The sequence below is a fragment of the Rhea americana genome, unplaced genomic scaffold, assembly GCF_003343005.1.
Source record: "Rhea americana isolate MKP2758 unplaced genomic scaffold, rheAme1 scaffold_19, whole genome shotgun sequence".
NCBI classification, from domain to species: domain Eukaryota; kingdom Metazoa; phylum Chordata; class Aves; order Rheiformes; family Rheidae; genus Rhea; species Rhea americana.
The window spans coordinates 7691734-7705874 of NW_028186038.1; the positions used below are offsets into that span (position 1 = coordinate 7691734).

Genomic DNA, 14141 nt, shown 5'->3' on the forward strand with positions numbered 1-14141 from the left:
AGAGGAAGAGGAAGAGGAAGAGGAAGAGGAAGAGGAAGAGGAAGAGGAAGAGGAAGAGGAAGAGGAAGAGGAAGAGGAAGAGGAAGAGGAAGAGGCATGCAATTTTTTTCTTTCTATCCTGAAATTCTGGCCGTGTTACTCCTTCCGCTCGCCACTCTGAGCCTGCCAGTCCAACACTCTTCTCACAGCTAAATACAAAACTTCAGCAATACCAAGATGCTTAAAAAGTTCTGCTCATTAATTCAAGCCAGAATGGATAAACTCAGGCATATTTGTAATTGATTCCTAAACTTCGCAGTATTTATTTTAAATGGCAGCCCACCTTTAATGTTTTCACTGCAAACCTAAAGGGAACATGCATCTTTTGGGGAGGAAGCATTTAAGGCTGGTCTTTATGGTGGAGGAAGTGAAAAACACCCCCCCCCCACACACACACAGGTCTTTAGATGAAACACAGACCATGTACGACCGATCTTGGCTTCTGAGGTAAGCCTGTATTAGCAAATGGAGAAATCCCAATTCAGAAAAGAGAAAATCCAGAGATATATATGGCATCTCAAATAACTGCACTTAGATGGCTACACATTTATCCAGTTAGTTTGTCTTTGCAGTGCTTGCAACAAGGTTTTGGTAACAGTAATCCAAAGTAAAAGCCTATTCATCAGTTTGGAAGGGAAAATGGGACTTAGAAAAATCCTTTAGAAGTTCTACTTCTAGATTCACAGCAAACTATGCAGCAGGAAGACTGGCATCCACCTATTTGTCAAGCCCCACAACACCACGCTCACTTGTCTTGACTCCTTGTGTCTGGTTTAAGTGGTTCTCTTGTTATCAAAAAACAGAAAGTACAGACTTTTGTTTTTAAATTGATAAAATAAAATGCCACACATTTAAGAGAATATGAAGAAAATGCATGCCTTTTGTCTAAGAGTTCTGTTTAAAAATGTACTTTTCAATAAGAACAGAAATAGAACAGACTAGGGCAGGATGAAGAAGAAAGCTTATCTGTATGCTATGTGTTAGTTATTTCTCTGCAAGAACCAAGTTGTGCATTGAATGCTAGGTTAGATACAACATTCTTCCAAAATCACCAGTGTGGGGCATCTGCCAGGGGCAACCGTGTTTCATCATCAGCTCGCTTCCGATCACACACTGCTAGTGATTCCTTTCAGTTTTCTTAATTTTTTTTTTTTTCACTTCAAGTTCTTGACTGCAGAAAGCACTCTGAGGACATCTTTAATGCCCACTGATCTCTATTTAAACTGCTTTCTGGAACTGCATGCTTAACAGTGTTAGTATTTTAATTTATAAAAAGTTACCTTCCCCCTTCCTCAAGCATTACATCAGTTAGTTAATGCCTGTATCAATATGCTATCTTTTTGAAATCCCAGGCAAGAATTTTCATGCTACTTCCAAATTCAGCACTGAAAAATAAGAGCAGCAAGACAACTTTGCACAGGAAAATGTGTTCAATGGTCTGCCCATGTGGCAAGAATTACAGTCAAACTAAACTAAAGCTTTCAATTTCATCAACTCTTTTTTTTTTCCTTGCCATCCAAAGACAGCTATTTCTGCCCAGAGGCCTCATCCTGTTGTTCTACTGTCAGTAAGGCTGTAACCTCACAGTCAGTGTAATCCAGCTGAAGTCCCCATTGCTGGTTACAGAAGTGTCCCAAACTCCCTCCCACTCCAGCAGGTCATTCCCATTGGTTCTTTAAAGCTGACAAACGCATTGTGATAACGCGATGAAAACAGAGAAAGGATTTAATCCAGCTGCAAACAAACTTTTTGGTTAGGTTAGTTTTCAGATAAAGCAATTCACCACCCTTCTTCACCTCTCAGTTACCTAAACACCAGGGTTTGTGTCAGAGACACAGCAACAGAGGAAAGGTAGACAAAAATGCCTTGTTTGGCAGCAGCAATGACTCCTGCCACATTCAAGGGGCACATAACCACATGATGACTCCTCATTTACCTCCTGTCCATTCACCAGTAAACTAACTCTCAAACTTCCAGGATGTCCAGCAAGATGCACAAAAAGTTCTGATTATTTTTATTTTAACTTTCTACAAGTTCTGATTTCCAAGTATGAATGATTCTGCAAAACTGACCAGTGATTTTCAGCATCCATACTGAAAAATAGTCATTTCTTTGTCCTTCAGGAAGGACATATAGTATTTTCTAAAAAAGCTTCAAAAACGTAACACCCAAATTGTTAGCTTTTCTCAAGGCTTAGAAATGGATGTCATGGAAATTGAGAATTAGAATAAAATTTTTACATAAGGACCTGATACTTCATAGCAAGTGTCACAAAAATCCTACCAATGAGAAATACAAAAATGTTGTATGTTACAACCCCAGAAAATTTCCTCAGCATATTGGTTTCAATTAAAGGTATTTAATAGGTTTAAATATTACAATCAGGAATATCATATTGAATATGCTAAATTCTTCTGTAAAATTATTTTAAAGGCTACTAAACTGAAACAGAAATCTCTCCTGTGCATGTGATAAAATGCTGCTTTTTTTTGTTGTTTATTTGGGTTGAAAAAAGAATGAGGAATACAAAATTTTAAAGGTTTCTTAGGGAAGCTCTTTACCTGTGGTGGAGTGTAAGGCATTATATCCAGTTCATTAGCCAACGGGGTCTGAAGCTGAGGCATAGAAGGTGTTTCAGTGATGTCTCCTTCCTCTTCTCCCATCTCTTCTATGTCTTCATCACCTCCTTCTAACTCAGCAAACTTTGCTTCTAGTTGCTGGATCTTCTTTTCTAGCAGGGGAGAGGGCTCCTTCTGAGGAACAATAGGTTTTCTGAAAGGTGGAGTAGGAATAGAAAAAGTAGTTGAGAATACACGCACCTTTTACGGGGCATAACACATCAAATTCTGAGGTGAGTGCACAAATCAGATATTATAAAAGGAATTAAAGAATAATGCAGATTAGCAGGTCTGCTTCCTTTTGTTCAGGTTTGATTTAAACTAGCATTCTTAAATAACAGCAATGCCTAAATACTACTGTAATTACAGCAGAAGACAGCTAAACTGCTTTCAGTAATTTGGTATTTTGTAAATTTAAGAAAAACCAAGATAAAATCAACTTCTCTTTCTATCCACTTGAACATGGAAACAACAACGACTTGGCAATGGTCTGTGCTTCCTTTCAGAACACTGTGCAGAGATCATTCAGTGTGCACGGCCAGAATCAGACCTCGCTGGTTTTTCTGGTTTCTTTTTTGTTTCTGCTTTGGGGGTGTGTGGTTGTGCGTGTGTGTATTTTGTGAATTAGGATAGAAGGAATTTCAACGCAGAAAATTCTTCATTTCTGCAATAGAAAGCGGTTAAAATTTAAACTCTAGGGAAGACACAGTGTTACCTAAGTTAGAAATTAATGTTTCTATTTATATCATCTATATATTCACCAGTTGGAAAGCTATTTGTCACCTATAATGAGGACCTAAGCATGACAGATATTTTAACTCTATCCCAGCAGACTTACACATCTGATACTGCAACAGCCTCTACTGAAGCCTGGAGAAGAAAAGAAAATATCCACCGATACAAAGATGGTGAAACATGGATGTAATCTGGACTTCTTCCCAAGATGTTAAAACATAATCAAGCCAAAAGAACCCCAAACCATGAAAAATGGTGATTAGTCAAATTATTCACATTTCATCTTCTCCTACAACCATGATTTCTATACAGGAGAGTATTTAAGCGATCGCCTCCTTCCCGTAACATTTTTACCTGAAATAGTATATTTCATCATCTACAACTTTTGCGGAGAGTGAAAACCTCTTGAGCCCTTTAAATTTCTTCATTTGTTTGTCACTTTCATTGTAGCGGCTCTCACAAAGAAAAACGTCATTTTCCGAGATTTCTGTTGGTCTGCACGAGAGGAAGTCCTTGAATGACAGAACAGCACACTTCCCTGCAAAAATGAAAGAGCTGAGTAAGGAGGAGGCTTGCAGGCATTTTATAAAAAGTGTGGATACTCAAATTCTCTTAAGTCTAGAAAAATCCCAACATTTGGCTCAACTACAGAAAACACAACAGTTGATATCCCTATAATAAATAACATCACCCCTGAGAAACCTACACCCACCCAATGCAGCTTTTTATTTTTTAAGATCAAGAAAACTTGCAAAATATCAAAAGTCAGTCTCTACTCAGTTAACTTTATTTAGCACAGAATCTTAGCTACAAAATGAGATAAACTTACTCCTCTTCTTACTCAACAAAGCCAATTTCAACTTTCTTTTTGAGCAAATTTTCAGGACTTTGCAAGTAAAATACATTGCAATAGCAACACTAGAGTTTTCTGTCCTCTGGTTGTAGGCAACATTCAGCTTTGGTAACATGAATGTTATTCCAATCTGCAAGAAAGTCTGCTGTTGACGAAAATTCTCACTACAGGTCCCAAAGATAGGCATGCATTGTGGAAATGGACGGAGAAATTTCTCCTCCCCCTCTCAATTAAAAAAAAAAAAAAAAAGACTTGGAATAAAACCTACATGTAACTATAAATCACTTCAGATTTTTAACACATTTAAAAAAGAGAATCCTTTGGATTTAAGGTTGTTAATAAATACCCAAAATGCAAGTCATGGGACAGGTCTCCTCCAAGTTGCTCAAAAACACTTCCTTCTTGTAAAACATTTTAGTTGGTTCATGTTCAGTTTCTTCAGGATGTATAAAGATTGGACCAAAAAAATATGCAGCTCCATCTCGCACCCACATCTTCTCAATTCTAGAAAGAAAACAAACCAGTGACATAAGTGAATGGTCATCTCTCATACACGAGACAACTGAATACACCATGTTGTTCAGAAAGACTGTCAGGAAAAACCTATGAGCCTATGAGTACAGAATAACAGTCTGGAAGTCCTCTCTATTCCAGCTCTACAGCTTTTTAGGTTGCCATGCTTCTACCTCACTCTGTTAATAGCTTCTAACATTTTGTTTCATTCAGAAAATCTTTTCCTATCATTGCAACAAGCCAATCTTTTGTCCCAATTATTTTTATAGACACAAACTGCAAATAAAGAAGTTACACCTACCTTCCTACTCGAGGTCGCACTAACCCATGTGATTTTATGAAGACACAATCCCCAACCTTAAGCCACATATCATTGTAACAGAGCTGCTCAAAGTAATGGCAACCAGGTTCTCCATTGGACATTTCTACTGGAACATCCTCTTTGTCCTACAGAAGAGTATGAATTTAGAAACTCGTAAAAGAAGGAAAATTAATCACATTATAAAAACTTGTCATGTGGCAATTAAAGAAAAAAACTTTATCTTCATGTCACCACTATGTAAGTTGTTAACTCTGCTATTTAAAAATCAAAGCTGTAATTTTGTCAGAACAGTAACTCACAGGTTCTTTTTTGTTCTGTTGCTTCACTGTTGTCAACTGGCTAAGCCCTGTCAGCCTATGTCGATGGTTTGTTTTAAAGCATAGTAATATGCTTAGGAGGCAGGAATCAAGCATTTGGCCAAATTAATACACAAAAATATCTCATGACTCAGTTCTCATATACACCAATACCAACATCCTACATACCACATGCCATTTCACACCATTGGTTCTACTGAACTTGTCACTTTTTAGTCAAAGCTCACATTGTGCCTCATTTGACCTTCTAGTCTGAGATTTCAGAAAGCTCATCAAAACACAGGATATACCCTTAATGTGCATCAGGACAAGATCTCACAAGTTTTTATACTCTTGGTAGAAAGAATCCCCCTGTTTTATCATGATCTGAATAAAATGGAAAAGATTTACTCAGTGCCTAATGAAAACTGACAATAATGAGTGCACGAAGCATTCTGTGTTGAGGTTCTGCTAGTGAACTCTGAATATAAGCAGGATACATTTGATGCCCCTAAATACAATAAACAAAACCATTTAACCCAGTATGCTGGCCAGAAACATTCTTAAGCATTTAGATGATAAACTACTCAGTTATCAATCATAAATAGTAGGTCACAAACAACAGAATATTATGTATCACCTACTGCTTCCTAGTTACTGAAAATTTTACTAAAATATAATATAATAAAGGATTTCAGCATTGCCACGAGCTAAAAATAGACCTCTGGATCTACTGATTTTCTAGGCTTAGAGTAAACTCTTCAATGAAGTATACTTTTCTTTTCTGAAGTGGTACAGAAAAATTAATCCATCACATGATCACCAAAAAACATCTGTAAAACAAAAGGACTCTAGCAAATAGATGCACAGTCTATTTTTTGTCTAGTCTGTCTACTTACATTGTGCTTAGCTGCATCTACTGATGTAACTTTCAGGATACTACAAAACCAAACCCATGAGCGCTCACATTTCATCATTCCTTATCTGCCAAATATACCCAACATTCAACTTAAAATCTTGCATACCTTTTCAAGATGAATGATACTTTCTCCCACCTTACTGTCCTCCAAGTTTTCAGTGTGTTTCTCCTCATCTACTTTGTCTGTATTAGCAAACACAGAAGCAACACGGACCACAGGCAGAGGCACATCTCGTGGGACAAATCTTACAGAGCTAACGGGCATAGTCCACAGTTTAATCTTTTTAAAAGATTTTGTCTTCGCAGAATAGCGTGACTCACAGACATAGACATCTTCATCTCTAAAGTTTTCAGGACATAATTTAAAATATTCCTGTGGATTGAAGAAAGTACTTTTAGATGTTGAAATCCTTCAGGAACATCTACACCACAGATACATTGTTAACTCCCTCTCATGCTCCTTTTTTGCTGTATCAGAAACACTTATAATAAAACCTTCCAAATGGGTTTTTCTCTTGCAGTTTGACATCCAAGTTGCATTAAAAATTAGAAACAAACAACAAGGAATCCCACCCTTAGAGAAGAAGAAAGTGCATGCTAAATTCAGTACATGCACCAGGTTGCCAGATGAGAAAAATGAGGTTTTATTCATTTAACAAAAAAGTACATTAACAGCTACAAGCAGACTTGAAGACCCAAATTGCCTTTACCAGGGTTCTGAGCTTTGACTGGGAAAGAGACAGTAACTACCAAGTTGTGAAAAACACTGTAAGCTCCATGCCCATTGATATCTGACAGTAATACCCATTCATGTCCTCACCAGCAGTAACACTTTTTTCCTTAAACATGCTGCCTTTGAAGAACTGGCTGAAATATTGACATGATTCAAACAAGCCAAAAATGTTCAGCACAGGAAACTACGTGGAATCAAACTTAAGACAGAGAGGAAAGACTTCATCCTGTTACCAAGCCTCCAAGACATGCAAGTCTCCCTCTGCCCAAAACCTGTTTATTCTCTTTTAAGGGAACCTTTAAGAAATTACCTGCAATTTCTCTACCACATCCTCTGAAAAGTCAGTTAACTGATTAGGTAATATGTACGTGATTCAACAAACCAACCAGCACTGGAAAACACCATCACTTTGTAAAACTTCTGCTTCACTGCAAATTAGTTACATGTACCACAAAGCAAATACAGTATGAAAAAGTAAGCTCTATTTTACAAAGCATTGTTATAATATGCCTGCATATCAGAATACCCACACCTTTTCATGGAAAACATGCTATTTAACAAATTAATCCAGAGAGTCTCTCACCTTAACAAACATGACCACGCATTTGCCTAAAATTTTGCTAACAGGAACTTTATTGTAATAGTCACTTTTAAAAACTTCTTTCTCCAAGAACTTTCGTGTCGCAAGATGAAATGTTTCATTTGGTCGATAAAACCAACAGCCATACAACCATTTCTCTCCTTTAACATAGGAAAAGAAAGAGGGAAGGAGGAAGGGAAGAGAAGATGTAAAAAGGTATGTTCTGTACTTTATGAGCAAACAAAACCAACCATAGTTTGTTTTCGTAATTAAATGGCCATATAGCAATTCATACTGGGAGTAAATCTAACCCATTTAAACAAGGCAATGTTCCTTAACTGCCTGAGATAAGAAAAATTTAGTTACTTAGAAAATTCACAAGTTGTTTTTTTCCTAAGAAAACCTGACTCAGCAAAACAAAGGAGATATTAGTTCTGTTGAGCCAGGTGGCTATGGGAAATACAGTCTGCTGCTTATCAAAATCCTGAATTTCAGGCCTTGAAATGGCTTCAAAGTCTACACAATAATCACCTGATTATTTGAAGAGCCAGATGTTTGAAGACCCTTGGACAAAGGGTTTCAAGCTTTATAAAAACTATTCCTTCCACATTACGCTATGATAAAAAAGATCAAATTATAACTTATCAATTTATAAAGAAATTGGGGATATATGCTATTTCGCTAAATCAGAAAAATTCTAATCTGTAGACTGAACCAGAATAAAAAAGCGCTATTCACTTTCTCCATAGCAGACAAAGAACATAAACGTCCAACTTGCCAGACCAATGATTCATCTAGACCAATATGCTCCATCCAACAGACTTAGACAGACAGGTTATTAAGAGAAAGCCTGCAAGCTTTACTACTCTTTGTGGTTCATTTGGATCAGGGGTGTTAGAGAGCTATTCTCTTTATCTGGCTATTATTCTCTGACTATTCCCCTTATTATCAGTTTTAAACCTGTAGTACAGTGGCTTTTTTCATCCATTTTTGAACCTGCCTCCACAAGTTCCCCGGAAAGTCATTTCCAGAGGCTCACTACCCACCACATTAAAACTCAGACACTTCATCATGTTTTAATCTGATCTGCCAGTGTCAGTGCCTTCTAATTTTAGTACCACAAAATTTGCTGAATAGTATTTCTATATTCACCTTATCCACCAACTACATGATTTTTGTAACATTAATTATATCCTGCTTCAGACTTCTCTGCAAACTGAAGCCCTTTTAGTCTCTCCTTAGTAACACAGCTAACGAGCTAACACAACTGCACTTGAATTACAGGTAGCCCAGTCCACTTACAAAAACATTTTGTAGGATGCTTACAATTTGTGGGGATAAAGGGCCGGGGGGGAAGTGTGTACTGACTCAAGAACTTGGTATTTGTGATATTCTTTGGAACAAAGTAATTCAGAAACAAGCAAAAGTACTCACCACCCCCCACATGCTTCTGTAAATGAAATAATTTCTACAAAGAAAAGGTTCAACTTGAAGTTTTAAATAGTAATAACTAAGTAGTAAGTTTCACCACATTGTTTTCCTACAGCAAAGACATTCTTACCAGCAGAATCTTCCCACAGTCTCTCAATACAGACTATGTGAGGTTGCAAGTTGGCTTCAGCAGGCTCCACATAGACATAGTCTCCTACGTGGTACATGCTATTCTTGAAGCTGCAATCCTGGCTGTAGGTCCGATGTAAACTTGAGAGGCCAGCTGATCCAGACGAATCTTCACTCTTTTCCGCTTCTTATTTCAGGAAAAAAGGGGAAAGACAGAAGTTAGTATATCCATACTCACACATTAGCCATTACTGCTGATGTGAACGCTCTCACCCATCACACTGCAGCAGTGGATCAGGAACCCACTGTACTAGGTGCCATCCAATCAAACACCAAAGAGGGCAATGCTTTCTTTCTGTTCCTAAAGGGTCAATGCAGAAGTGCCACATGGCACCCAATGCCCCTCTCTACCACTGAATTCCAGTGTAAAGGAAGGGTTAAAGCATGTCTTCTGCTTCACCTAGTCTCTTTTCCTGTTACTGGTGCTGCTGAAGACTGTGGACTGCTTCCACAGGTAAGTTTTATTGGGGCTCCCCAGTGAGGGAAGAGGAACTCACTGACAGCAATGAATTCAAAAGCCTTCAGGAGAGCATGTTTTTTCTTTGTTTGCACGTATTTATTTTTCTCATAGGAAGACAGAAAAAGGGCATCACAGCTGTTGTCCCTTTACAACTACTATACGCATATGAAGAACTAGGGCATGTGAAACAAGAGACCTTCACAGTAGGTTTCTTGCTCTACAGAATGGTTCGAGCCAGTTGTTCTTCACAAGATGCAAAAAGGCCTATCTAAGTATCAGCATTAAAAGCATGATCACAGACAACACTATCAGTAAATATCAAGAGAGCTGGTATTTGCCAAAAAAAGAGAAATGACAAAATGTCAACTGGAACAGTCATTTCCGAGTTTATTATTAGTAGAAAGAAAGTTATACTAAAAACTATAGCTTTCTTTTATATCATCCTTGCAATTGAACTACCAGTACCTGTTCTGATTAAACAGTTTACGTAAGGTTAGCATTTAGCTATATGTCTTTCTTAAAGCCATATGGTGCGGCCTACAAGGATCAGAATAAAATAAATTCCTCATAACTTTAAATCACAGGATCCCTGACTGGGCAATCAGAGGGACTATTAAGGTTCCTACAGTAGGTTAAGCTGCAGAAAGAGTAGAACAAGCATCATATGCATATTTTTTCAATTAATATATTTCATTTTGATGTCAAAAAAAAATAGCTACCTCTCTTCTCCTCCTCTCTTTTGAGTTTATCCTCCTCTATTTCTTTGGGTAACTTTTCCTTCTTTTCCTTTTCTACATCATTGTGAAGATGCTTGGTGGTATAGCTGAGAGCAGGTGACAGAAGAATCTCTCCATTTTTACACAGTTCATCTCTGATTTTAATAAAGAATTGCTGAAGTTCAACTGCATCCTCATAAATCTCTGAATCAGTCCTGAATAAAAATAGGTACAACACAACAAGACAGAAGCATAGTTTGTGCAGAGTCAAAAAGGATTCTAAACATGCACCTATTGCTATCACACTTAGTGATTAATTAGAAAGTCATCTTTTATACAAAAGGTGTCTTAATCAGCAAAGCGCTACTGCAATAGCATTCAATACATCTTGCTTTATTAACACAACTAGATTTCTTTGTTCATAGTTTGAACAGTACTTCCATACTAAATATTCAAGAGGAATAAAATGTTTCTGCCTCTACATCTGCCTTCTTTTTTTTGACTATTAGATAAGCACCATGCTGCTCTATGGACACAGATGATTTGAGCATCTGTCTATCCTGACTACTGGCTTAAAACCGAAAACCTATAGCAAAAGCCTCTGGAAGTGCTTGCCCCCAAACCTATCCTTCATGTCAAAGTATTTACAAAGTGAAAGATTAGAAAGTGAAGTACCACCAGTGCCTAACTTTCCAATTTCAAGTATCAGACTTGAATTCAACTTCTTTTTGAGTTACAGAATTTGTCATATGACAAGACAAATTATTTTCAGAGAGAAAGAGGTTATAGGGGGTTGTTTACATGTCCTGGAAAATAAAAGTAATCAATATTCTGTGACCCAAAAGAGCAGTTTCCAACCAAATGCTGTTGAGCAGCCAAGTTCTGTTTCTATTTTAATAGACATTTGGTTAAAAATGGCCTTTGCAGTCTCTGAAATCTACTGCCAGCTTTTCAGTTACAGAACTTACAAATCTCAATTAAGATGAAGTGAAAGGTAGGTTAGGAATCAACACTACCAGCTTGCTTGATTGCTACACAGACAGACCCCCTGACTTAGAGAAATCTCACTGACAAACTTGGAGACAACTTGCAATGAAAAATACTTCAAATTTCTTGAACGAATTTCTTAAACAAAAATTCTCCTGTAAATACAAAGGAGAAAGAAATGAATGAAAAGCTTTATCCAGTGTAACCTAGCTCTATATACCAAGTCACAAGCAAAGTGCCTGAAATCATCTAGGGTGATAATGTACATCAGGTCAGCCAGTCTGCCTTTAGAGTCTGTGTCCTTCCTCTTACATTCCAGTACAATGGAGGCAATTTACTCCTATGTCTCCCACTTATAAACTTTCCCAAGTATAAAATTTAGTTAAATGTTCCCTGGAATAAAATTTGTCATGCTCGTGTAGGATTTATCATGCACGTGCAACATGCGCAGCAATCCATCTCCCATAGCTTAGAAGCAATAAACCTACTGAGTAGTGCAAATGTAGCACGGATGCCAAAGCCAAGAGGTACAAGGAGTTTCAGTCAGGCTGGGCAAATTCAGGACTTCTCAAACACACACATAACTTCCTAAAGAATAATTTAAGAAACAAAACAATCTCCCCCCAATAAACAAACAAACAAACAAAAAACCCCAAACCCTTCTGCACACATTCTGGAGGGAAAACTAAACAAGAAAGCAAAATAAAACAAAATTCAGGAGAGAATATTTCCAGGAAGATTATGACACATTGAAACCATAATTAAATTAGGCATACAGCCTACAACAAACGAGACAGACAATATCCACTGAAGCGTCATTCTAGCAGTTGATTTTGGTGCTTATTCCTAACAAGTGGCAGCGGAGACACTGGGAACTCATACTCCACCTGCTCCTCTGTTGTAAGTTTGTATCAGTTTGCCTAAAAGCACTATTTTTGCATACATCAATCCTAAAATACCAGAAAAAACAAAGAGAGTGGGCCGGGCCTCTACAAGCTGTTCATTTTTGAAGATGACTTTTGAGAACCTAAATAGCTTTTTAACAAAAATGGCTTAATAACCTCTATTCCCGTTAGCAGATGTTTCAGTACCTTTCTCACTGCCTTTCCTTCAGAGTCAAGGACTCATCTGTGTATCTCCAAGTAATTCAAGTTAAACATAGTAAAAACTGGGAGGTGTTCATAGATTTCCCACAATGTCATCACAACTACAAAACTGTGATTGCTCCAAAGACATAATCCACTAGTCAAGCATTTAAACAGCTGCTCTTAGTTTCATTTTTCACATCAAAAGTTATTATACTTGTGGTTTTCACGAGGTGTGTCTTTTAAAAGACTAACATTAAAATCATCTCATGGCAGAAGCTTACCTTTTCCTTGTTTTTAAATGAAAGCTTACATTCCACTAAGACAGTAATGCACCCTTAACTGAGCAGAATTTTCTAAACACCCAGATCAAGAAAAGAATAACTTCAGTCTTTGTCTAATGGCAACAAACAAAACTCATGCTGTAAGAGAAAGGCTATCTGAAAAACATGGCTTCACTTACCGGTTCATTCTCCTTGCCCTCTCAAGTACCTCAAACATATTCTCCTGGAACAAGTCTAGTCTTCTATAGCGATTATTTTCAACATTTTTTCGGATAATATCAAAAGTCAGAGGAGGTTTGTTTGGGAAGTTGGGATCAACAGCAGGAATCTCAGCTAAAGAGTCACTGTAACATCTGCCTTCATCATCCTGATGGCTCATAACAGATACAAAAAGGTTATGGATAAGTTCTTGAATTAGCAAAGTTACATTGGGGACATGAGAATCTTCATCTCCTTCTATCTCTCTTCGAGTTTCAAGCAAAACTTTATGCAGGACCAGAGCATCTTTATAAATCAAAGATTCTGGCTCATTATACGTGCAGGCGTTATTGAACATCATTACAAAGTCCTCTACCATGGAATCAATATCCTGGTATTTGTTGGCCATCATATGACTTCTGATTTTTTCCATGTCAACAGGTTTTTTTATAGTTACATAATAGTCAGGAAGTTCAGATCGAGATGGCAGCCTCAAGAAGATGGCACTCAGTCGCCTGCCTCGTTTATCCGTGTAGTTCTTAACTGCTTCATAAACTTCATTCAATTTCTGTTGCATCGGAGTCATGTATTTTGATTTTTTAGGGGAAATGCCACTTTTTCTACCTGTGCAGACAAAAAAAAAAAAAAAAAGAAATAAAAAATTAACTAGAAAAATGGAACTTGTGCACTTTGACTCCTTTCCATTGGACAATAACTTACTGTAAAGAGAGACCTGGCAAGGCTGGAGAGTTGGGTGGAGAGGAACTTCCTGAGGTTCAACAAGGGCAAGTGCAGAGTCCTGCACTTAGGGAGGAATAACCCCATGCACCAGTAGAGGCTGGGCACCGACCTGCTGAAAGCAGCTCTGCAGAGAAGTACCTGGGAGTGCTGGTGAACAACAAGTCGGCTTTGAGCCAGCAATGTGCCCTTGTGGCCAGGAAGCCCAACGGTATCCTAGGCTGCACTAGGAAGACTGCTGCCAGCAGGTCGACGGAGGTGATCCTGCCCCTCTACTCAGCCCTGGTGAAGCCACATTTCGAGTACTGTGTCCAGTCCTGGGCTCCCCAAGACGAGAGAGACATGAAGCTACTGGAGAGAGTCCAGAGTAGGGCTACAAAGATGATCAGAGGAATGCAGCATCTGCCCTATGAGGAACAGCTGTGAGAGCTGGGCCTGTTTAGCC

The 14141-nt window shown here is 38.0% G+C and overlaps 1 protein-coding gene across 4 annotated transcripts in view; it reads right to left on the reverse strand.

Moving 5' to 3' along the window:
• PBRM1 (polybromo 1) overlaps positions 1–14141 on the reverse strand; it is a 63526-nt gene that overhangs the window by 16485 nt on the left and 32900 nt on the right. For all 4 annotated transcript variants that reach the window (XM_085302515.1, XM_085302517.1, XM_085302514.1 and 1 more), the window contains 9 exons: positions 12940–13582; positions 10408–10619; positions 9170–9355; positions 7612–7769; positions 6402–6668; positions 5060–5205; positions 4592–4749; positions 3747–3930; positions 2601–2811 (listed from right to left, as the gene is read on the reverse strand). In XM_085302515.1, the coding sequence (XP_085158641.1) occupies positions 2601–2811; positions 3747–3930; positions 4592–4749; positions 5060–5205; positions 6402–6668; positions 7612–7769; positions 9170–9355; positions 10408–10619; positions 12940–13582 (2165 nt within the window). The remainder of the gene's footprint in view (positions 1–2600; positions 2812–3746; positions 3931–4591; positions 4750–5059; positions 5206–6401; positions 6669–7611; positions 7770–9169; positions 9356–10407; positions 10620–12939; positions 13583–14141) is intronic.